This window comes from Pteropus medius, unplaced genomic scaffold (assembly GCF_902729225.1).
Source record: "Pteropus medius unplaced genomic scaffold, Ma_sr-lr_union100, whole genome shotgun sequence".
Lineage (NCBI taxonomy): Eukaryota > Metazoa > Chordata > Mammalia > Chiroptera > Pteropodidae > Pteropus > Pteropus medius.
Window position 1 is genome coordinate 14,165,160 of NW_024354502.1, and position 26,720 is coordinate 14,191,879.

At 35.2% G+C, this 26,720-nt stretch overlaps 1 protein-coding gene and 1 pseudogene across 1 annotated transcript; both read right to left on the bottom strand.

Annotated features, from left to right (window-relative positions):
* Window positions 1–1,251: 1,251 nt before the first annotated feature.
* On the bottom strand, window positions 1,252–23,068 carry EBAG9 (estrogen receptor binding site associated antigen 9). The gene is made up of 7 exons (XM_039853722.1): window positions 22,587–23,068; window positions 17,008–17,105; window positions 12,397–12,475; window positions 11,442–11,600; window positions 9,474–9,581; window positions 6,140–6,231; window positions 1,252–3,007 (listed from the first exon to the last, which is right to left on the bottom strand). The coding sequence occupies exons 1-7, from the start codon at window positions 22,614–22,616 to the stop codon at window positions 2,887–2,889; spliced, it is 687 nt and encodes a 228-aa protein (XP_039709656.1). The 5' UTR covers window positions 22,617–23,068; the 3' UTR covers window positions 1,252–2,886.
* On the bottom strand, window positions 10,401–10,519 carry LOC120595783 (uncharacterized; annotated as a pseudogene).
* Window positions 23,069–26,720: the final 3,652 nt, after the last annotated feature.

Here is a 26,720-nt window from a genome sequence, read left to right on the forward strand (position 1 = left end):
ATGGCCCTAAGGGGCACTGAAGGTAAAAGATAGGAAGCAAAGTTAAAACAACCAACAGCAGCTGAATACAAAAGGAGTCACTAGCTATTCAATAACATTGGAACAGCCTTGGTTGTATTTAAGGAAAATAAAGTAAATTATACACAAAAAAAGAGCTCTCTTTGATATTAAGAGGAATTCAAATTTAAAAAATTTATATAAATATATATAAATAGTAATAAAACTATATAAATAGTAAAAACAAGTTATTAGCTACTAAAATAAGCTCCTCATGGACCCACCATCTTCTTCAGCTCTCTACTTCACTTGAAAGAGAGCAGAGCAGCTTTCTTCTGGAACAATCTGCAGGCCCTAGAGCATTCCCATCCCTGTTTGGCGTCAGCCAGAACCACTCACCTTGGTAACTGCTGTATTTGCCTCATACCTTATGAAAGGTTCCCTTTGAACAAGGTGCTAAAGAGGGTGAAAACCATTACAGTATGTCATCCCAAAGCTGAACTATGTAGGATTAAACAAAATGTGTTAATTATATCTGGCCCAAACCACCCCGTTATTAAATACATCACTGATAAATTTAAGGCTTTTTGTAACATTGACCATGGTTAGATTTATACTATAGTGGTAGCTTGTGGAGTGCTGCTGAAAACGTCATCCGGATGCGAGTTTCTGTAGCTATCGTCCTCTTTCCAATCGCAGTCTTCATTCGGGAATAGTCACAGCCATGGCCAGAGGTGAGTTCATGTCAAAAGTGAGGAATTTAGATGTTAAATTTTAATTGTCAGTTCTAAAATGTCCACTCAATTAAACATGCTGGTAAAAAAGGAGCCAGGAGTCAACTAGAGGATATCCCTAGCTAAAGCTTAATAAAATCATGAACGTATATATAAAAAACACAAAATAAGTTTCACATGTCTGATCACATGTTATCTCAGTACATACAATGCACAATTCAGATCGTGGGTAGCACTTCACTTTATCTATGCTTGCCTTTATTTCTTTTTTACTTCTAATAAGCTTCTAAAACTGACAATTCTTAATTAAAATTAAGAAAACAAAACCAGAAACCATAAATTTAGAAACTAAAGAGCCAGTTTGCTATTGTGAAATGTTTATCATATGTATGTAACTCCATGACTTCTTTTGGGACAATATACCCAATTTAATACAGGAACTTAGTTTACATGCCAACAGAAGTTAAAAAAGCAAAAATCCATGAGAAAAATCTTTCTTCCTAATTAATCATACAAACTATAATTTCTAACCAGTCTTTATTTCCAAATAAACAAAAAGCAAAAAGCAAACAAAAACCAAAATCTCACACATATGAAAATCACGACTAAATTTAGAAAATCATGTATTCTCATAATTAAAAATAAATACAAATGAGGGAAGAGAACGTACATTTACATATTAAAATTTTGGGTCTAATTCTATTTAATTGGGAGTTTATTGGCAAAAACTCTAATGAACATGATAGCTGAAAATGTGGTTTGGGGCTATAAAAACAGCCTTTCTACCAAAGTTAAATTTCAACTGATTCTATAATCACATTTATTCTGGAAGCTTAAGCTAAACTTAGGGCGCTCTCATTGTATAGTTTGTCGTTTTATTGTGAAATATCACTTTAATTCAAATAGGTTAGCAATATTTGGCCTGTAGAGTAGCTATAACATTTGAAAAACTCACAAAATGTTAATTTGGGGTGATTTTTAAGAAAAGTTAAAATCTTTAAAAATTCTAAAGCCATAGAAAATCAGGCTGGATGTATTTTAATTGTGGAAAAAAAATAATGAGATTTTAAACTATTAAATCTACATTTTTCCCTATGAACACAGTATGCATTTTACTTCCTTGAAACCATTTTGGAGCTAGTTGACATTCAAAAATAAAAATATCATTCCTATCTTGGTTTATAATTTAATCAATATTGTTATCTTAGCTAACACAGATAACCTACTTTATGTCTGATATATAAAACTGATATAGAAATAATTTAAAATCTTTGAAATATCACAACTGAAGGCTTTCTGTACTTGTAAATTAATGGCTTTTGGGGGAGGAGGAAGTAAGATACTTAAAGAGACCGTAACATCTTAGAATCTACAATGAAAGGGAAAAACTACTGATGCTAGTTTTTAAAACTCACAAGTTATAATAACGTTAAATAAATTTGCCATTTTATCTGATTTTCAATGTTTATACATTCAATATAAATTACAAATACTTATAACATTATAAATCCTCCAAAAGAAAACAATGATGTTCATAATCTTTATGATAAATAAAATTATTGCATTGTCATCTTCTTGAAAATCAAAATCACTGAATTCCTTAATGTTGCATTGAACATGAACAATAACAGTTCAAGTTAGAGGAAATGTATGCCAAGACCAGCTTCTGACAACAAAAATGAAGTTAAAGCCCTGCAAATTTGTCTGATTCAGGTCAGGTAATCATGGAAACAAATGAATACTTAAAATTATTTATTTTATCATTATGCACATTGAAGGAAAGAAAGCATTATAGACAGCAGGGTTCTTTCCCACCATAAAATTATTTACACCCATGTATTCTGCTAGAAACTCTAGCTTGAAGAGGTACTGGTATATTCTATTCGTAATAATTTCTCTACAGCAAACGACTGTCTTATATTGGAGCACATTGAAGAAAATATTGTCTCATAAGTCTCTTCTGTTCTTTTGAGTCTCGGTCAGAAAAGTTCAAGGTATTTTGACAGAATCCTGGCGTCCTGAATGGCCCGATGAATGCACTAAAATCAAGCATTGTGTTTTTATTCTGAAAATACTCTTAGACTCAAACAAATGTTGCTTGGGTTGTGGAGCTCATATTTCTCCTGCTGGAACTAGTGTATGTGAAGAACATTTGTTACGAAAGTTTCACACCAATTTTGTTTTGTTCCTTCTTCATTAGCCGCTGTGCTTCCTTTTCCATTTTCTTTCTTTGTTGTTCTGCAGCTCTCTTTTCTCTGTCCGCTAGCTTCTGCTGCCTGAAAAGAAACATATTCGTATTTTTACTTTAAAAAAATATCACACAGGTAAAATGACAAATACATTCTAGAAAGAAACAGCAATGCATTTTTTACCATGGTTTATGGTAAGTAAAAAATCTTCATTCTATATACTGCTTTGAAAATTTCCAAAACAGTATTTCTTTCAATCCTTAGAACATGACTTGCAAAATCAGAGGTATTATTTCTATTTTACAAATAAGTAAAATGAGGTACGAAGGCTAAGTGACTTGCCCAAAGTCATAAGACCAAGTACAAAGATAAGACCACATTTCCTGACCCTAACTAGAGGCTAGAAATCTACTGAAGGATTAACATTTGACCAGCTCTACTAATGAAGGGGCAAATGGTGGGTATTTACTAATTACATATTATGAAATACCTGTTCCCTAGCCCCTCCCTAACACAACTGACCCCTAGAATCACTAAACCTCTCTGTCTTTACTGACTGATTTGTATGGGGAGCGGGAATAGAGAGATGAAATAGGACAAAGGAGAGGAAGAGAAGTTGGCCCCGGATCTGAAGGTTTGGGGTATGAGAAAATAAGAAGCATGCAAAGCTGAAGAAAGAAGCTGTGGGTCACAGTTGGGCATGGCAGAGGCAACACTAGCTTATTCACAGAAAATCTAGTGTGGATTATCTACATATGGGACAGATCGAAGCTGACAATAGTGAGTGAAATGTATGTACAAGTCTCAATCATATTTATAAATGGGAATAAGAAGTTATGAATGACCAAAATTCCAAAGTAGAGAGACTTATTTTAGGCAACATTTTGACCATCACCATCAATTAACTAAAGTTTCAAAAGAATAGTTTATACTATTTTAATATTTTTCACTAACTCTGCTCACTTTCAAGCAAAACTGATAATTTGCATTAAAAAAGTAAAATGCCAGTGGCAAGAAGGGAGATGGGAAAAGAATTATAAAAGGCTGGCTAGGTTACAAATAAGATAATCAAACTCTGACCTGGTTACTAGCTGAAATATAAACATCGACAATTATTGTTGCTGGTGCGAGAGGAAACTGAGAGATTACTGCAGACAAAACATATTTTCCCTGTCCAGATACATGCCTGGAATTACTAAAGTACCAAAATCTTCTTCCTTAACGATACTGATCATAGCGGTGGTAGGATTTTCAAGTGCAATGGGCTGAGTTAAGAGGATATGGAAGAACACTAAAATTCTAAGTGTTCTGGGGGCAGTAACAATATGTGGACGCTCCATGTCTGTGTGGTTCTACTTTTGCAATCTGCAGCATGAAGCATGTCTGTTATTAATAGGCTCCCTCTCCCAAGCTGTCACATAAAACATTAACTTTGGGTTTTTGGTTTTCTTTTGTTCAGAGTACAAAAGGATAGGGTGGAAAACAAGGCTTAGTACAGTAAATGTTCAGATACTTGTGAACTCGTATATTCTATAGTGCTATCATTATGATGGCTGGATTCAAGACAGACAGCCCTTTCCTTTATCCTTGTGGTTAATGACACAAATCATTACTAGAATCTCTAAAATGTTCTAAAATTCTCAGTCTTCAATGTCTATGATATATCAAAATATAGAGTAAAAAAATAGATGACTTATCTTTTCAAATGACCTATACAACATAAACGTTGCCATTTAGAATTTTTAAATTATTTCTTTTATAGTGAATAATGATTAAATAGGAACTAGATATTTAAAAATATCACAACTTTACAAACTGACTTTTAAAATATTATAACCCCGTCTTGTTTAAGAAAAATACTGAAAACAGGAAGGACAAGACCAAAAAAGAAAGTCAGCCATCACTCCCAGTTATTTAACTGCACCCTCTGCTGGTTGTTCAAGGTAATCAATCATGCTTTATTGATAAAGAGGAAAGAAAAATATAAAAATAAAATCAGTTGTTTTGGCAAGATAAGTCAGATAAATGGTAATTCATTTTCTACTCCTATTATAAAAACAATCTTTTAAAATATAAAAACACCTCGTATCATTGTATTTTACGATTTCATCTTTAAAAATGCAAGTCAATGAGTTTTTGTCTTGTTCATTTGTTGCTTTCAGTTTTATATCCCACATATAAGTGATATGTGATTTTCAACTTTCTCTGCCTGACTTATTTCACTTAGCATGATTATCTCAAGATTCATTCATGTTGTTACAAATGGCAGTACTCAATCTTTTTTAAATATTTAGTGGTTGCCAGAGAAAAAGGGGAGGTAGATAAGGGTAAAGGGGGTCAAACATATAATGACAGAAGGAGATTAGACTTTGAGTAGTAAATACAAAATGCCATATACAGAATGATGTATTATTAAACTGTACACTTGAAACCTCTATCATTTTATTAACCAATGTCATCTCAATAAATTTAATTAAAAAATTAAAATGCAAAAGTAATTTAGGTACATCAAAATATGAGTTTTAATAGGTAATGATAGTTACAAACTCTTAAGGCAAATCTTCTTTTTACTATTTGACTTAATGCAACAGTAGCAAAAATTGTTTATTGCTCAGAAAAAAAAGAAATAAAAACATACCAAAAACAAACTAGAAAACTTCCAGAATAATATTTTTTCTGTAGAATGGGTCGAACCTGACTTATGTTACTACCTCAACAGGGCTTTCAAGTACATCGACTAAGATGCATGCACAAATGTAGAATGCTCTGTAAGTTATTTTCACTCAAATTTGCAGGGCTGGGCACTATGCTAGACCATGGGGCAACAAAAATAAAGATATAATTTCTGACCTAGAGGAATACATAGTGGTGGCTCACATTTCATAGAAAGACATTTCAAGAGATAAGTACATTTTGCAGGGAATGAAGTATAAAGCATATAGTGCAAAATGGTATATATATGTAAAAGATCTCATTTGCCATTAATAAGTTACTATTCTTTTGTTTCTATAATGCTTTACATTCTTGGTTTCTATGAGGTTTTAATCATATAAAATAGTACATGTAGTCTGAAATACCAAAAAAAAAATCCTAATTATCTAAGGTTCAAATGAGGAAGAAGGAAAAAAACAACACTGGCAGAACAAGCTTTCTTGACCTTAAATGCAACACAAACAAATCTAGCTCTTCTACTCAGGTTGCTGTGTATCATTCAAATACCTCAGAACTTCTTCTGCTTGCCAGGCCGCATCTTCTTCTTCTTCCCACGCATTGGTATTTTCCTGCCAGGTATCTAAGTCACCTAATTCAGGCTACAATTAAAAAAAAAAAAAAAATCACAATAGTAAAGAGCCATCCTTTCTCCACTCAGCAGTCAAAAAGAGTATCTTTTAAAACGTAACTCAGACCTTGTCACTCCCTTATCTCTTCTCCACTTTCTCACCGTGTCCTATACAAGGCCCAAATGATTTGGCCCCTGGTGTGCCTGGAACTGAGGGGTTTCCTGCATGACTTTCAGTATTCAACCATTCTGGGCAAGTCCAGCTTTCTTCCAATTTTATGTTTTATAGAACACTCCTTTTATATCAACTTCTCTTTCTGTTGCTTGGTTTGAATTGGACAAGAATGGTACATTTCTTCTTTCTGTTTCTCTCTCTTCCCAGGACTAGGAAGGGGTAGGGTGGGAGAAAGACACTTGACTGACTACGTTGCTGGGAGATGAACTGGAAGGGCTGAGGTTTCCCAACTAGCACAGCCATCTTCATTTCAGCATAAGTCATTTGTAGATTTTCAGTGGCACTTACTATCTGGGTCCCAGGCAAAAATGACAAATCAAGCAAAACTTAAGCTTTGTCAAAGTATTTCTTCTATATTGTGCCGCTTTTGCCTGTTCTGCTTACCTGATACCATAGGGCTGGCCACTACATCCCCCAGGCAAGACCTCTAAAAGTTCATTTTTTTCCTTCTACAAACCAATGAAAGTGCTCATTCTGGAATGTTTAGGTATGGAAGTGAATATGTGAATAAAATAACTGGCACCAATCGGAATAGATTATATTCTTTTGAGCACTTAACACAAAAAATAAAATATGTTGAATTTTCTCCTTTTAATCATAAATGTAGTACCATCCTGTTAAAAACTTAAATTATTTCTAATGATCTCTTTAATATAAATGTCTAAAGAGTAGAATTGCTAAATCAAAGAAAAAAAGGATTTTTAAAGCCACTGAAACAAAATACAAATGACTGTCTTGAAAAGCTGTACCAACTTTTCTTCCAGCAAGCAGGTGGAAGGAAGTCTTGTTTCCTTGTACTTTTGTCAATGTTGGTAATAGCCTTCTTTTCGATTTTTGCTAATTTGTTAAGATTTAAAAATAGTGTCTTGTTATTTTACTTTGAATTTGTTTGAGAACTAATAAGATCAAACTTTTCTTTATGTTATTAAGTTATATCTATTTCTTATTTATTCATTTTTCCACTGAAGTGTTTGACTTTTAGCGTATAAAACATTTAGATATAAAAAACTGAAACTACTAACACCATAAAATATAGTGATATCTGATCCTTTAGTACAGATGCCCTTCTAAGTACAAAAAAGGAAAGTCATAAAGGATAAGACTGATAGATTTGCTACATAAAAACTAAATATATTTGCCCATTAAAGACACCCAAACCAAATTATAAAGCCAAAAACAAACTGAAAAATAGTAAAAGACAAAAGAAAAAAGTTTACATCCTTAGCATAAAAAGAGTTATCACAACAATAAAAATGATAAATTCCAGAAAAAAGAATGTAGTAAGTGCAGTTTAAAAGAAGAATCTAACTTACGGAATGGGTGATATTTTTGGTGTAGAGAACAAAGTGCAGTGGGCTGTCATTCTCTCCTAGGCCACGCCCCTTTATTTTGTCTGCTTGGGAGGAAACTATGTAGAAAAAGCATTGGAAACCTCCATCTACCCTATTTACCCCTTCCCAACTCTGTAAGTGGATATGTATTTATTATGGCTTTATATTTAACTATATTAGTGTTACAATAACTTAATTATAAGTAGGTAGCATACATATACTAATTCAATGGGGAGGTTTGAACTACTTTACTAATATGGAACATACATATATGAGTAATATTTACAATTTAGAAACAAAATTAAAAATTACACATTCTGATGCTACTCTTTTAGAAAAATATTTAGGGTGCTATTATGTTCTCATAACATCATGTTATCAAAATTTGTAATATTTATGTGTATGATCATTTATTTAATATTGTGCCTCCCTCACAAAAAAAGTGCATTCTTTTGAGACAAGGACCCTGCCTGTTTTGCTTACTTTCCACTACATTACAAGCACCTAACAGAATCTGGCATTAGTAGGAATAGTTTTTGATCAATGAATTAGAAACAAATATAAACATGCGTCTCCTGGAGAGAAGAGCCTCAGAAGCCCCTGTGGAGCTTAAATAAACAAATATTAACAGACAAATGGAAAGACAGATAGATGTGGTGGTTTAAAACTATGCAAATTCCTTCAAGAGGCGCAGCTTCATTTGCCTCTCCTTGCATGTGGGCTGGATTTAGTGACTAGCTTCTACTGAATAAACTAATGTAGAGGAGACAGTATCTGTAAGACTAAGTCATAAACAGGCATTGTGGCTTGACCCCTGCATGCTCTCTCTCTTTTTCTCAGGGATCATGTGTTCTGGGAAAGTCAGCAGTTATGCCATAAGAAAGCTCAAGCAACACTATGGAGAGGTCCATGGCATGGAACTGAGGCTTTGTGCAACCAATCAGCATCAGTTTTACCAGGCAGGCAAGTGAGCTACCTTTGAAATAAATCCTCCAATTCCAGTCAAGCCTTTAGATGACAACAGCCCAGACTATTAACTTGTCTGGAAACTCATTAGAAACCCTGAGCCAGAATCACCCAGTTAAGTCACTCTTGGATTCCTGATCCAGAAACTATGAAATAAAAAAATGTTTATTGTTTTAAGTCACCAAATGTAGGGTTTTTATACAATAAATGACTCATATAATCTATAATTACTAATCAATAATTAATCAATCAAAGTATATTTAAACTTAGGTCTAGGAAGGGCTCCAGATATTGGTATTTTTAAAAAGTTCAAAGGTGATTCTGATATACTTCCAAGGTTGAAAACCAATTATATACTTTCCTTACTACTTTTGTCCTTAAAAGTGTTGTATTTAAGTCAAACCCATTTAAAGTCAAATCTTGTTTTAAACGTAAATATAATCTACTAAGGAAATAAGGTTAAACGTTAGTGGTAATCTCGTTTAAGGTCATATTTTTAAATAACATTTTGTCTCTTTTATGTGTAGAAGGGGTCTCTGATATTAGTGTCTGATGTAATTTATAATCTCATAAAAGGATAGGATTAGTAAAACTTCATGTTAACCTCTCTCAACCTGTTAAACCTATTTCAAAGTCACAAAAATACAGATGTTATATTCAATTCATTTTAATTTTTTTCTTCTTCTTTAAAGAAAACAGAAACAAAAACAACCCATGCCTAGATACCATTAATATACTTACCGACTGATGAATGAAAGGCATATCCTGTGTAGCTGCTAACCTACTAGAGAAACCTGTGCTACCATCTGGAATGCCAAAATTTAATGGTTCTCTCTTCTTAATAATGATCTGCAAGAGAAATTGAAATAAAATTATGAGTATTTTACACACCACTATATAAAAACAGACAAAATAACTTACTATAAAGCATTGTATAATTATTTCAAATGTGCTCTACCTTTCTTCTTTTAAAATTTACAAATGTAAAGATTTTTAAAAATAGTCTGTAGAAAGTACTAAAACACCCAGGCAATTGTCACACAAATCAGTTATATACTAAGAAAAACTTTATTTCACTTTTAAAAAAAAATAATAATAAATTTTCCTCTTCCTCCTTCCTCTTTCCCTACTTTCCCCAGATCCCCAAAATGTAATTAGGTACATTACCAAAGTATAACTAGTTCTTAAGCATGTGGATATCTATGAATACATTAACTTTTTCAAGCCATTAGTATTAGCTTAGTAGCTTAAAAGCATTTTTTCGTTGTCATTAACTGATTAAGGTACTCTATAATACACCGGATTCCTAGTAAGAGCAGTAATGTATTTCCAAAGTGCAAAGTATTCATCTACTAAGGAACTCAGTTAAACTTGAAAGAAATACAACAATGCTTTTTGGCACTGAGACATTTGGACAACTCAACAAAAACAATTATGGTTACAGAATGTAAATGTTATCAGCCTTGAAAATGTAAAAATAATTGTACAGATGAAACTAGATGAAAGGTAGAAAAGGGTGAGAAACCCTATTACAGTAGTGTGGAACAAATAACATCCTCATTTTATTTTTATTTATTATTATTATTTTTTTAGGCGAGGCAACCCTTGGTTGACCTCACAGATTGCAAGGACCTTGTCAGCTTACAATCCCTTATTTTTTATTTTTTACACCTGCAGCGCCTAGTCTTCCTAGGTGGTCTCCCAGCCAAGTATTAACCAGGTCCGACCCTGCTTAGCTTCCAAGATCAGATGGGATTGGGCTTGTTCAGGGTGGCATAACTGTAGACAACATTGTCATTTTATAAAGTGTTTTATTAGAAATATTTTCTATGCTTGACTGAAGAATAAATGGAACTTTAACTGTGTTTTTTTAAAAACAGCAGAGTGACTGATGTGGTAGATTGGGATAACAGAATTTGAAAGAGGGGAGAAGAGGGGCAAGGGTAGTATGAAATAAACCCTCATTTATCACAGTATGAAGCCAATGGACAATGTCTGTGATTGGCAAATCAAGACACAGCAATATAAGCATATTATATATAGATATGATGAAAAACACTAGAAATCCAAACAGAAAAAGGTACTAGTGGCTATTTCTGGGAAGAACCGCCTATGCAGAGTGATGGGGCAGAAGTCTGTTGCTATTCATTATAAGTTCTCCTTATCATTAAAAAAATTTTTTAAAAGAACATGTATTGTTTGATTAAAAAAAGAAAAATACACAGCCATTGTTCTCTTTCCAATAATTCCTTGCATCTTTAAGTGATCGTCCGTATTCAACTCAAAAGGGATTAAAGTGTGGATGACTTAACACAAACTCATGACAATTACTGTAAGTTCTCAGAGGCTTGCAACAGGTTTTATAATGGTTACAAACAATGGAAAGCACTTATTAGTTTGTAGACATCACTAAACTGTGAGTTCTTTTAAGGTTCTAACTTTATCTTATTCGGCTTAGTCTTCACAGTGAACACTGGAGTCTAGACTCTGACATAGAGTAGAATTTCAATAATTACTAAGATATAATTTTAAAAAGGGTACAAATTACTAGATCTATGTCTAGGTCACTTGAATATATAAACATCTTTAACATGAAAACATGACAAATTAATCATTAGAAATAGGATTTCTAACGAACAGTGATCATACTGTCTAATTTTAGCTACAAGAATCTAAAAAGCAGTTTAACAGTTTAAATCTGTAACATACTTTCTGAGTTTTCCTTATAGTTGGTGTCATGTCCTTAAAATAGTCAGGTTCCAGTTGTTCCAAAGCATTTTGTTGTGTTGCCACATTCCCATTCCCTCCTTCGATCTTCACACTTGTGGGTGCATCTTCATCCCAGGAAGTCCACTCTTCAACATCTGTCTAAATTTAATTGATAAATATTGTCAGCCACAAAGGGAGAACTGAATTAACATCTCATTCATTGTTTTAGAGAAATGGGTTTTCTAAAACATTAGTTTTCAAACTTTTTTGACCAATAGGAAAGTATAAATTTTATATCACATACCAAAATTAGATCAAAAGTTAAAAAAAAATTTATTATAAGTTAGATATTCTGTTCTATACATTAAAAACAAAACAAAAAAACAAAACAAAACAAACGAATGCTTTGAAAATTCAAGTGACATGACATTAGAGCTATAGCCCACAGAAGGAGGTTTGGACACTGCAACCTAAGCCTAACAACACTGATGCCTGATAAAATAAACATTCTTAATAGGATTTAAATAAGACAGAGTCTCAAACATATTCAAAATGTCCATGAAACTACCTGAAATTATTCAGCACATAAAGAATGAAGAAATCTAAATTTAAATGAAAAAAGTTAATCAATAGATGCCAACTCCAACGCCTTGTTGGAATTATTTAAGACATTAATAATTATTATAAAATAATAAATGTTAGAATTATCTAAGACATTAATAATTATTACAAAGATGCTCCAACAAACCATAGCAAACACTCTTTAAACCAGAAGGAAAAAAAAACGAACAGAAAATCTCAGCAAAAAATAGAAAAAATAAAGAACTTTATAAAAATATGTAACAAAAAAGCCTAGACCCTGACTACCAAATGAATTTCATGACATCTTAATGGTCAGCAATCCAGTTTGAAAAATATGGTTCTGGAATACTTATTTAACCTTTAAAAAAATTACCTGTTTTGGAACTGATGAATAATCAACTGTAGTTGGCAAAGTTATTTGGTCTCCACTTAATTTCCGTCCTCTGCCAGATCTAAAAGAAAAACGAAATAATTTTAAGAACTACCAAAACAATCATAAAAGCATTATGTAACTTAAGGCTTATAAAAGATCTTTTTCAACTTCATTTATTTATTTATTATTATATTTATTGGGGTGACATTGATTAATAAAATTATATAGATTTTAAGTGTACAATTCAATAATACATATGTATATTGTATTGGGTGCTCACCAATGTTAAATGTCCTTCTATCACCATAAATTTGACCCCTTTTACACTTTATTTATCTCACCCCCGCCATTTCCCTCTGGTAACCACTATACTGTAGTCTGTGTCTACAAGTTTTCATCTTGTTTGTTTCTTACTTTGTTTTATATCCCACGAGTGAAATGATATGGTTCTCGACTTTTTCTGACTTATTTCACTTAGAACGATTATGTCAAGATCCATCCATGTTGTTGCAAATGGAAGTATTCCATCTTTTCTCATGGCCGAGTAATAGTCCAGTGTATACATGTCCCATGTCGCCTTTCCCTAGCTATCTATCGAAGGGCACTTCGGATGTTTCCATGTCTTGGCCACCATGAATCAAGCTGCAATGAACATCAGGGTGCACATATCCTTACCGATCAATGTTTTCAAATTTTTCTGGTAATTACCCAGGAGAGGGATTGCTGGGTAACATGGTAATTCTATTCTTAATTTTTTGAGGAATGTTCGTACTATTTTCCACAGTGGCTGTAGCAATTTAATTCCCACCAGCAGTATATGAGGGATACTTTTTTCCTCATAACCTCTCCAACAGTTGTTATTACTTGTCCTGTTGATGATGGCCATTCTAACACGTATGAGGTGGTATCTCATTGTGGTTTTGATTTGCATTGCCCTAATAGCTCATGAAGTTGAATATCTTTTCATGTCTGTTGGCCATTTGTATGTCTTCTTGGGAGAAGTGTCTGTTCGGGTCCTCTGCTCATTTTTTAATGGGATTTTTTTTTTTTTATTGTTGAGCTGTATGAGTCTTTTGTATATTTTGGATATTAGCCTCTTATCAGTCATTGTTTGCAAATATCTTCTCCCATTAGTTGGCTGCCTCTTTGTTTTGTTGATGGTTTCTTTTGCTGTGCAGAAGCTTTTTAGTTTGATATAGTTCCATTCATTTATTTTTTTCAACTTTAGAATTATTTATTAACAGTTGTTCACTAAGATATGAAATGAAAAGGCAAGTATCAGGTATCTTTTAAATGTTTTTAAAATCTTGGACCAGACAACATTACTGCTTTTTGGCTTAGGACTCAAAATTATAGACAAACTCAGGAGGAATATAAAGCCAAAAATGAACATGCAAAGTGGTTTCAAACCATGGTCCTTAGAGTACTATGAGTTCTGTAGGTGAAGCTCTGGCACACATACAATGTTTTAACCAGGGTGGCTTGGCTTTTCTTTTACATATTTGGTTTCTTGGTAAGATTACCTATTAAGCCAATAAGAAGTTGGAAAATCACTAGGCTGAACTAATTGTAACTAGTAAGTTTTAACGGTTAGTAGGAAAAGTGTTATATTAAACAAGACAAGTATTGTAACTCTGCTGTGAAAAACATAGGCTATAGAATCTGTGTAAACCACGATTTCCACTGTTACTTCCATTAATTATGAGTCTAACTGGAATTACCTAACCTCTCAGCCTCAATATCCTCATCTGTAAAAAGTAGGTACTGAAACCTACTTTTGTAGGGTTGTTTTGAGGATTTAATTAAGTGACATATTTAAAGCAGCCAGATACTTAGACAGTGCCTGCTATATAACAAGATATTTTAAAAAGTAACTATTTGTAAATGATCAGTCACTCGCTTAATTACAAATAATCTATAAAGCATCTAAGAGCTAACTGGTAAAGTTAGCTATTTTTATTACAAGATTAGAAATCATATTTTATTTGTTTTAACAATAAATAGAAAAGTAAAGTTTACTGCTAAATTTATGATATAAACCTGTTATTTTAGAATATATGATCTAGGTTTTTTCTGACACTTAAGAAAAGCTTATTCTAAAAGAGGGTTAATCTTCTTAATAACTAAACATACAATCAATTCTATATATATTTACAGACAATAAAACTTTATGTGACAACAGGGTTTATCGTATTCTTGAAAGTTGCTAAGAGGGTAGACCTTAAAAGTTCTCATCACAAGGAAAAAAACTGTAATTATGTGAGGTGATGGATGTTAACTAAACGTATTATGGTAATCATTTTGCATATACATACATACATCAAATCATTATGTTGTATACCTGAAATGGTACAATGTTATATGTCAATTATATCTCAATAAAACTGGGAGAAAAAAAGGAAAAAAAATTTATGTGACAACAGAAATGTCCTTAACATTTTTTAAATCAAATTCAATTTCTTATACTAAAAGTAACCTATATTCAATAGAAGTTTTAGGAAATACAGATTCAAAGAGAAAAACAGCTGTAATTATCACCACTGTAACAGAACTACTTCTTTTAACCTCTGACCTTCTGGCAATTAATATTCATTCTTTTTTTTCCCTGAAAATTTTTTTTAAAAATTTTATTAGTTTGAAGTATTCAGTACATTAATTGGACATTTATATAGTTTATAAAATGATCTAAGTCCTCTTTCTCTCCTCTGGCTCTCCACCTAGCCATTACATCAATGCTGACTGCATTCCCTATACTGTGCTCCCCATACCTGGGACCATCTATCAGCTACTAATTTGTACTACTTTAACTCTTCATCCCATTCTCCTTGCCCCCTAACCTCCTTCCCCTCTGGCCCTCACCAGATTGTCCTCTATATTTGTGAGTCTGTTTCTGATTAGTTTGTTCTTTTTGTTCCTCAGATTCCGCATATAAGTGAAATCATATGGTATTTGTCTTTCTCTGTCTGACCTATTCCACTCAGCATAATAACCTCTAGGTCCATCCATGTCTTGGCAAATGGTAGGATTTCATTTTTTTAATAGCTGAGTAATATTTTATTTTATATACGAACCATAACTAATTAACATCCATTCTTATCCTGTTTTTACCTAGTGAATTTCTGACCATTGTCCTCATGCTCTTAATGATTTTAAGTACTTGATTCACTTTCTTCCTACTTCCCAAATCTTGTCCTTCTCCTGGATGATTTCGACAATCACCTAAATTTTCCCTTTCTTTCTTGACTTCTGTGATCATGTCCACTCATTCCCATTGCCATAAAATGGCCATTTTGCCAGAGAATACATTTCCTAGCCTCCCTTGCAGCTAGATGGTCATAAATGACTAAGCTCTGGATAGTAAGTTGAGACCAGAATTGTTCTGTGCAATTTCTAAATCAAGTCCATTAAAAAAAGAGAGCTGGTTGCCCTCTATTTCCTCTTTTACTCTACCCTCCTACACTCAGTGTGTCAGTACTTTTTCACAGGACCCCTAGGCTAAAAGTAATACTCAGTTGTTCCACTGACTAGGTAGTTAGGCCCAGACAGTTTAATACTGTGTATGTCTTAACTGCTTAGTAGCCATTTGAAAAAATACTTCACATAAATTTAAAGAAAAAATAATATTTTATTTCATTCTTAAGTGACAATAATTAGTTACTAATGGAATGTGAATGCCTTTTGGACACTGCACAGCTTCTCAATCCTTGGAATCAGATTGAATACCACCACTCTCATTTTCTGTCCCGTATGAATTTTGGTTTAGTAGTTGCTTTTACATACAACCTAAAATCCTAGCTTTGCAAAGATAGGGTACCAAAAACACAAGTAAACAAAAAGTTTCCTCAAACATTCAAAAATATCTTCAAAAATACTGCTCCAGCATCTAATGCTGCAAATGTGAACTACTTTGAGTCAATAGCTTGTGCAGCATTTAAAAGATGTTGAGTATCATATTTGCTGTGTTTTGCTAGAAATTTTTTAAAATCTTATGTTATTCCTGTGAATTTAACACGAAGTGCTTAGCACACAGTTTAGGAACTATAGCTCTTGGGTACAGAAGTGTGACAAAATAGAAAGAATTCCCATCTCTAGATGACTTACTGAAGCATGAAGCAGAATGACTTAACTGCTCTGGGCTACCTGCACATCCCGGCATATTATTTAAGAGACTAAAAAGAAAATATTATTTGGGGTTTCTCTGTTAAATTTTTTTAAAATATAGAAATAACATTCATATTGTAGTCTATAAAGAAATACCTATGCCTAATTCCACCTATTTTAAGACATTCCGATAATGAAAAAATTACATACATAAAACTTCTCTAATGATTATAATAATTAAAATCAATTTGTTTATTTCTGAAATTCTATACTACTAAAAATGTTATTTTAATAGACGATGTAAGAATTTGAAAGAAAAAACAGAACTGAACCTTTATGTTCTAGATCTGAAGTAGAGAAAAAATATTTAAAAAATACTAGAAATTAATAAATGAATATGACAATCAAGGTAGTTTAAATATAGTCTGTCTTGCTGTTTTATAAAGTGATGATTGTACCCAAAACCAGAAAGAAAATAAAGAAGTAAATTTGAACATAACATTTCTTTACCTGCATATTAATCTCTTAAGGAATGAGAATATTGTTGCTAAGCAGGTACAAACTTTAAATAACCGAAACTGTGTGATTGCCATGGTGGGAATCAAAATCTGTGGAAAAAACACAAAAATAAATGTATTAAGTTGATTTCAGAAGGTATACTCCTGCTCTGATGCCAAACTGAAAAGTCCTACAATAAACTGTGAAAATCAGGCATATTTTTTACTTTTTTTTTATTAACCACAAATATAACACAGTAAACTTAAAATTAAAATGCAAATCACGGGAGGTCCAATATGGCAGGGGCATAGGACATGGAATTTACTTTGTTCTATGAGCAAACTCAAATATACATATATACAGACAAGTGACTCCTGAACAACAACTGAGGGCTGAATGAACGGCTTCTGAACAACAAAAGAAAGATTAAACAGAGAAGACCAGGAAGCCATGGGAGCCCTTGGGAGCTTAAGAACTCTCTGGGACAGAGGAGAGTTCAATTGTCTATTCTGCCCTCCACTTTGAGGAACTCCATTTAGGTTCTTTGGCCTACCTGCAAAATCACAGCAGTTCATTTGCAGCTATACTTCCTAGAGCCTTCTGCCTCCCAACAAAGGGAGCAAGCAAGAACAACAAGGCATCACCATACATATCTGGCCTTCCTGCATGGAGCCACTCCAGCTCTGCAGGTCAGTGCCCTAGGCACCCTAGGCACCCTACGCACCTGCCTGATTCCAACCAGCTTCCTCAAACTACTTAGTACATAAAGCCTAGACAGAGGTCTCTTCCACACAAGACCACTTTCTATACGACAAACAGGAGAGAGACTACAGAGAAGGCTGGGGGCCATGGAACTCTCCAGGACTTTGGAAATTCTCTAGGGTTGGAGGTGCTGCACAGTGTCACTGTTTATGTCCCCCTCCACCTCCACAGAGTGGGTGGGGGCTAGACTGAAGTGCTCTGGCCTACCTGAAAGGTCGCTGCAGAGCATTTCCAGACACATTGCCTGAGCTCATTTCAGCTCTGAACAAAGGCAACCAACAAGATCAACAAAGCATTACTGCACACACCTGGCCTCCCCACCTGGAGACAGTCCAGCTTGGTGGGCCAGTGCCCTGGATGCCTCAGGCACCCTCTCAGCTACTACCACCCTGCCAGCACCACCTGGCACACACGACCTACACAGAGGCCTCTTCTATATAAGGCCACTTTTTCAAGACTGGGAGAGAAAGATGTTTTGTATAATTTATATAACCAAACATAGAAAGTCAAACAAAATTAAAATAAAAATCTCTCTCAAACAAGAGAAATCTCCAGGAAAAACAAACAAACAAAAACAAAAAACAAAAAAACACCTCTAAGGAAACAGAGATAAATAATTTGCCTGATAAAGAATTCAAAGATATGATCATAAGATGTTCACCAAACTTGAGAGTAAAATAGAGAAACGTATAGAGAACTTCAACAAAGAGAAAGTATACTAAAGAATGAAACAGGCTGTAAGAATACAATAACTGAATAAAAAAATACATGAGAATGAATCAACAGCAGATTAACTAATACAGAAGAACGGATAAGCGACCTGAAAGACTAGTGAAAATCAACCAATCAAAACAACAAAAAGAAAAAAGAATTAAAAAAAACAAGGATAGTTTAAGGAACCTCTGAAAACATCAAGCACTCAAACATTTGCATTAGAGGGATCCCAGAAGAAGAGAGAAAGGAACAGAAACTTTATTTAAAGAAATAATGGCTGAAAACTTTCCTAACCTGGGAAAGGAAACAGGTATCCAGGTCCAGAAAGCACAAAGAGTCCCAAACAAGATGAAACTAAAGAGACCCACACCAGAAATACGGTAATTAAAATGGCAACAGTTAAAGCTAAAGAGACAATCTTGAAGGAAGAAGGAGAAAACAATATATCACATACAAAGGAAACCCCATAAAGCTATCAGTTGATTTCTCAGCAGCAACTTTACAGGCCAGAAGGGAGTGGCAAGACATCTTTAAGGTGCTGAAAGAAAGGAACCTACAAGCTAGAATAAATTACTCAGAAGGGTTATCATTCAAAATTGAAGGAGAGAGAGTTTCCCTGGACAAGCAAAATCTAAAAGAGTTCATCACCATAACCAGTTTTACAAGAAATGTTAAAGGGTCTTCTCTAACTATCATCTCACATCAGTGGATAGATCATCCAAAAAGAAAATTATAAGTAAATAAAAGCCTTAATCGTCACATTAGGCTAAAATGACTTAATAGACATTAACAAAACATTTCATCAAAAAACAGCAGAATACACATTTTTTTTTCCAAGTGCAAATGGTACATTCTCCTGAATGAATAACATATTAGACCACAAGCCTTAATAAATTCAAGATAATCAAAATCATATCAACAATAATTTCCAACCACAATGGCATGAAACTAGAAATAAACTACAGGAAGACAATTGGAAAAAAAAAATATATGGAGACTAAACAACATGCTACTAAGTAACGAATGGATCAAAGAGTAAATAAAACGGGAAATCAAAAACTATCCTGAAACAAATGAAAATAAAAATACAACTTTTCAAGACTTACAGGATGCAGCAAAAGCAGTGTTAAGAGGGAAGTTCATACCTATATAGGCCTACCTCAAGAAACAAGAAAAATCTCAAAGAAACAATCTAACTCTACACCTAAAAGAACTATAAAAAGAAGAGCAAACAAAACCCAAAGTAAACAGAAGGAAGAAAATAGTTAAAGAGTGAAAATAAATGAAACAGAAATTTAAAAAGAAAATAATAGAAAGACCAATAAAACTGAGATGGTTCTTTGAAAAGATAAATAAAATTGAATTCAGTGATGTTGCAGGATACGGAATCAAAATACAGAAATCCTCTGTGTATCTACACACCAGTTATGAACGATAAGAAAAAGAAATGAAGAAAATAATCCCATTTACAACTGCATCAAGAAGCATAAAATACTGTATTCTGCGAACTACAACACACTGAAAAAAGAAACTGAAGAAGATACAAATAAATGAAAGGCTATACCTTGCTAATGGATAGGAAGGTAGAGAAACAGATCCACACACAGGCAACTGAAATTTGACAAAGATGTCAAGGCAGTTCAGTGGAGAAAGGATAGTCTTTTTGACAAATAGTTCTGGAAAAACTAGATATCCATATGCAAAAAAGAAAAACTTCATATCTCACCATTTACAAAAAGGAGTCAAAATAGATCACAGACCTAAATATAAGCCCTAAAAGTTTATACAACTTCTAGAAAAAAAAAATAGGATAGAATCTTTCTGACTCTGTGCTAGACAAAGATTTTTTAGGTATGACACCCAAACTACAATACATTAAAGAATAACTGATAAATTGAGCTTCATCAAAATTAAAAACTTCTACAATTCAAATATAGTTAAGAGAATGAAAAGACAAGCCACAGACTGGGAGAAAAATCTTTGCAAAGCATATAACTGTATCCAGACTTGTATCCAGAATGTATAAAAACCTTTCAAAATTCAGTAAGAAAACAAATAACCTAATTTAAAATGGGCAAATGTCTGAATGGACACTTCACGAAAGAAGAAATATAATGGTAAATGAGTACATGAAACTATGGTCAACATCATTAATCAGAGAAATGAAAACTAAAACCACAGTTAAACTTTACACACCTATTAGACACCTATTAGAATGGTTCAAATTAAATATAACGAGTATACTTAATACCAGTGAGGATGGAAAGCAACTATAACTCTCATACACTGGTAGTGGGAATGCAACATGGTGCAGTCACTTTGGAAAACAGTTGGTGGTTTCTTACAAAGTTAAACAAACATGTACCATATGATCTAGCCGTTCTACTCCTAGGAATTTACCCAAGATAAATGAAAGCATAGACCTAAAACAAACACTTACACTTAAAAACTAGCTTTATTTACAATAGCTCCAAACTGGAAACCACCCAAATATACATCAACATGTGAACGGATAAACAGATTGTGGTATAAACATACAATAGGCTACTAATCAGCAATAAGAAGGAATGAACTACTATAGTAAGCAATAGCATGACTATATCTCAAAATAATTACGCTGAATGAAAGAAGCCAGACAAAAAAGTATATGATTCCATATATTTTTAAAAACTCTATAAAATAAAAACAAATCTATAGTGAAAGTAAACCAGTGATACCTTGGGAATGAGGCAGGGAAGGATGAGAAGGATACATACAAGAGCATAAGTAAACTTTTGGAGCTAGTAGACATACTTACTATTTTGTTTATGGTGCCGGTTTCACAGGTGTGTACATATTCATGAAATTAATCAAATTTTATATTTTAAATATGTGCAGTTTATTATGTTAAAAGCTATTTAAAACTATGCTAATAAGACATTTGACAATGCAAGGGACAACACAGGCTGGACCCCCCATCGGTCTTACTGTTTAGTATTTCTAAGTCTTAGCCAATGCTATAGCAGGTGATTCAAATTATCTGTTGAATGAAGGGAAATTAACATTCTTTGAGCAGTCAGTATGTTCAGGACATAGTTCTAGACAATGTATGTTCTATCACCTCACTGGTATCCTAAGAATAAAGAAGGTAAGTTTCACTATTCCCTTTTAATAGATGAGGCTGACAATGAAGCTCAGATTCACTCACACAGGATTTAGAGACTCACCTCAAAGCTCAGGCTCTCTCCACATCATATTCCATTTGAGAAATCTTTAATTTTATACTTATTGCCTGTTTGATTTTTGAAATGCCCTCTAGATCATTAACTCAATGCATGCATCTTGGGCTAACTTGCACTGTGGTTGCTTCGAAATATTTTATAAAACTGAGAAATGCTAATACAATCTAATTTTAAAATTAAAATGTCCTTAAAAATAACTAGGAAAATACAAAAACTTGAGAGATAGCAGAATAAATTTCAGAACCACGAAGCAATCAATCCTTAGGGCTTTTGGAGAAATGACATCTCTAGGAAATAGGAATGACACCTCAGCTACGTCAAGCGAAAAAGAGTCACCAACAATTTTAAAACAATTCAGTATTAGAAACTGAAAGATTAAATGTATCTTTCCTCCCTGTAATTCCATGTAAACTTCTGGCGAGATCCTTTCCGTAGAGTCACTGTATTACAATTTGTTAAACAAGCCAAGCTAAAATCTATGTTGGTACACACTGGAATAAACAAGTCATAAATTTCTATATTTCTAAAACTATACATTTCAAAATTTTTTAACACCAAACTTTGAAAAACCATATTACCTAATAATATGGCACGGAATATCCTTAAATTAACTTTGTAACTCTCTAAGTAGGTTAAGGAATATCACAGGCTCCAAAAACAAAATTTACCTGAACTCACTCAGATTTCAAAAACCGAAGCTGGGTAGCGGTAAGAAAAGGGGAACTGCAAGTAGAATGTGAGAACGGGTTCTAAGTCGAACATTATTAGTGCCATCTCTGGGAACTCAAAGTCAGGCCCTCAAATATGTCTCACAAAGGCAGAGTAAGGTCTCCAGAATGACTCAAAGGAAAGGAGTTTCATAACTAAAATGCTTTATAACTTCAGATTACCCACCTGAAACTGGCTGATGAAAACCAAGATCATACCCACTGTACAGATGAGAAAAACAAGAGCGTTTTCAAGTTAACCAATCCGATGCCATGCAGTTTTGTGAATCGCTCTAAATCGCTGGAAGAGGGTGCCGGCTGGGCTGGGATTTGGATTTTGGAAAAAATCTGCTTGGGAAAGAGCCAGGTCCGTAGAAGAAGGACACAAGGACGGACAAATTTCCCTACGGGGGGCGGATATGGGGTCGCAGGGGTTTCCAGGCCGGCGTCGCGCGGGCCGATATCCCACGTTTGAGCGCGGCATGGTGAGGGCAGCGCCCAGGGCCCACTCCCAATCGCCGTTCCCTCACCCCAGGGGTCACCCTAACCCGGAAACAGTACCCCAAAACGGCGGCCGGCCGCGGCGGGGAAACAGCTGGAGGGGCTAAAAGCACGGTGGGAGGGCGGGAAGTGCGGAGCTGAGAGGAGGGCTGAACAGGGAAGGGCAGACGACACCGCAAAGCCCAGGTTGGGATGGGGTGGCGGTGGGGGTGGGGGTAGGGGTGGGGGTGAGGTGGGGGAGGGAAGCCCCTTGCGGGCGCGCGCGAGCCGCACACACTCACCTGCCCCTCCCCCTCCCCGCCCGCCCGGTGGAAGCTCCGAGCTGCCGCGGGCCGCGCGCGCACACGGGGCGCGCGCACGCGCGCTGCCAGTCGCTTCGAGCTCGCGCTCCGCCCGTTCAGTCCCAGTCCCGCTCATTCAAAGCCGGGCGCGCGCCTCGTCGCAACCGCCGTTGCCGCCGCGCAGCTGCCATGGCCGCCCCTTCCTCGGGAAACCCTCCCCGCGCTCCTCCCCCTGGGGCCTACTTGAAGGGGGCTCTCGGCTGTCTCCAGGCCCTCACTTCCGCACCCCGCCCCAGGGTCTGTGTTTCCAATAGGCGAGAGGCTTCGGGTCGGGCGTCCGGGCTGAGAACCAATGAGCGCCTGGGGGCGGGGCGAGCAGCGGCAGGCGAGGTGGCGGCCAAGGCTTGGTCAGCGCTAGGGTTTGTGACTATTGCTGATTTTACGGACGGTTCAGTCGCGGAGCGCCTAGGTTTTCCCTGGTGTGGCCTTGCTTTCTATATAGAGTGCCTCCGATCCAACTATAGCCTTTACCGTTCCACCAACAGACTTCCCTTACCGTCCGGGACCGAGAGAAAGCAGTGTTTAGATAGCAAAAAATTAGGGAGCCCCGTTGTATCGGGATGATTTCAATGCGGGTAGGCCAGCTCAATCATTCTGTTACCTGAGGGGTGCGAAACGCTGAGTTTAATTTAGGACTTGGCCTCTATCAAGTAATTTTTGATTGAATTTCCTTTAACTGGAAGTAAGTGGCACTTCACCGTGTTCTTGCATTTGTTCCTCCCATGCGGCACGAACTAGCCATATTCCCAAGCTAGTGTTCTTTCTGTGGTTCTTTTTTTGAATCCTGATTCATTTTTTTAATCCCATGTGATATTAAAAGGCTAGGGCCTTTTGCTGTTGTGGGCGAGGGGCCTTCAGAAAACTATTTGCTTCTCTGGTGACTGGTGAGAGAAGACTGGTGAGAGAAGACCAAAGTTTATATGGTCAAAGGTTGAAATCAGTTCATGCGAATGTTCCCCAACCAGCCTTTTTCCTTTGCTATTTTTTTTTTTATGTACTACAGCTACCTTGGTTCTGTCACCTTGACCAGCACCCACCTACCCACTTAACTTATTTATCCCCAAGAGGGGAAGAAAGGGAACGTTTATGACTCTTGGTGTGAAATTATTCTGTGTAACTTTAGATACGTTATTTCATCTCTAATCTTCAGTTTCCGTATCTGTAAAATGGCCATGATAGTTCCTACTTCATGGAATGGCTAATGTTTGCCAAGCTCTTAGGGCAGAGCCTAGCACAGAACAAACATTCACAGATACGAGCTGTTGCTACCTCTGGTACTACTGCTACACTAGACATCATCATTCCCAGTTATTACACCTCCCTGAGTCCAGTAAACCACCTACAGACCCTTAAACATCTGCACTAACCTTAATCTTTTCAAAGGCCTAAATTCCAATAATTTAGAATTTCCAAAATGATTTTGGATTCCAAAAACCTAATAATCCAAAATAGTCTACATCTTGACATTAAATGTTTTCAAAATGTTCTTCCTGAAAGACTTTTATCTTTGCTTCAAATTATTTGTTATACCTCTATGATATTGTCTTTTTTTTATTATCCTTCAGTTTTATTTTTTCAGTTTTCTTTATTAAATGTTCCATTTCCAAATGAAACAAAAGGTATATAATTTTCTAGAAACAACTAGTGAATATTTGTTTCCCAGCACAGTAACAAAACAAAGCTTGCTAAAGATTGCACACTTAAAGTTTACTTATAAAAGAATAATTTAAAAATCATCTTTAGTCATTGAGTAGTAGTCCCCTAATTGGGGATCATAGGTGCCAATAATTTGAGATCTTGCTTTCGAACCAACTCTTGAGAGTGTGCAATTGAAGTCCTGTCCTCTGCCCAAGGCTTGTGTGAGGCAAGAGCAGGGGACCACCAACTGTCAAATAGGAGGAGCATAAGAGATAGAAAGATTTCTATGTATGAAAGATTTCTTTCTTGATTGCCTCTGCTTCACAGGGTATAGTTAATTATACCTGCTCTACGTCAAGACCGTTTTGCTAGTTTTAAGGCTTCTGATCTGCCTCTACCAAATCCCCAGTTACCAGCTTGATTTATTCCTTCCTTCCTTCCATCCGTCCGTCCGTCCGTCCTTCTTTCCTTCCTATCAGCTCTCAACTCACCACTTACTCTCCATTTCAAAGCCTGTATAGGCTCTCTTGTTCTGAGTTCTCCAGCTGGATCTGAGTACTTGTCCTGTCAACTGACCTCCCATCCCTTCCCAGGAGACCTTGCAAACACAGCCCATTGCTTCCAGGTCTCCCCCAACCCAGTTCCCTGGCTTTTCACCAAAAGAGTTTTTTCCTCAAGCACAATTTTAGGCCTGCTGTTCTGACTTGGAAATTAAAGGCTTTTTATTAATGAGAAGCTGTTCACAGTTGAATACAGATCATAAAGTCACATTCATTTCTTGATCAAGCAAAACAAAGCCTTGCAGATCATCCATGACAGTTTTAAACAGATATATTTGAAAACAAAGGATTATCTGATGATCATTTTAATGGCTTGTTTTATTGATCTTTTTCTTCTAGAAAATTTTGTTTGCTTTCAATATATGTTTTAATATTCTGGAAAATTATAATTTATTTTTTAATATCCATAGTCAGTTGCTTAATAGAGAAATGAAAAAGTCTGAAGCAGCTTTTTAATTTCTATTAAAAGAAAATTAACTTTCCATGAAGCATTTAAATATTTTTCATCATAATTATTACTACAGCATATCTTCAATTAGAAGTAATTTTTATTGTTCAATACAGGAAGACCCAAGATAAGAACAACTTAGAGTTAACCAAATCCCTTCAAAAGAGGCCTGGATAGGAATGAAGGGAGGTAATCCATGTCTTTCACTAGAAATTAATTCAAATGAAAAGAGGGGATAAACTTTCTATGTTCCATTAGTGAGGTTCCCCAATGTCATATCTCTTGGTTAATGTCCACATTGTTATTAGAGCTCTAATATAGGTCAGCTATATCATGAGTTAAGTCAATGATCTGAGCAGGTCTGGCCATTTATTATTTCTAAGGATAAGTGTTGAGATTTATATGACCAATATAAAACAATAGTTTATAACATGATCTATCTTGTATGTGAGTTGAAAACTTAAATATAAAACAACACTGACAATGGAAGCCTAATCCATTCAGCTACAGCATGGTAGACATTGTGGCTTTTATCTTGAACAATTTTGAGCCTCAGTTTTCTCATATGCAAAATTAGGTTAATAATTCTAGCTTTATGGATTTATTTTACACAGTAAGTGGCATAATGTATGTGGAAATGCGTGGGAAACAAAGCAATAGAATCGCTGGAAGCTTTCAGGCGTACAGGAAATGCGTGGGAAACAAAGCGATAGAATCGCTGGAAGCTTTCAGGCATATCATCTTCAAGCCCAGTAGAATCTTCTTTTAGCTACAACAGGGACTAGTGCCTCCAAGGAAAAGAGAGGTAAATTTTCTGTCATCAGCAATCAGAA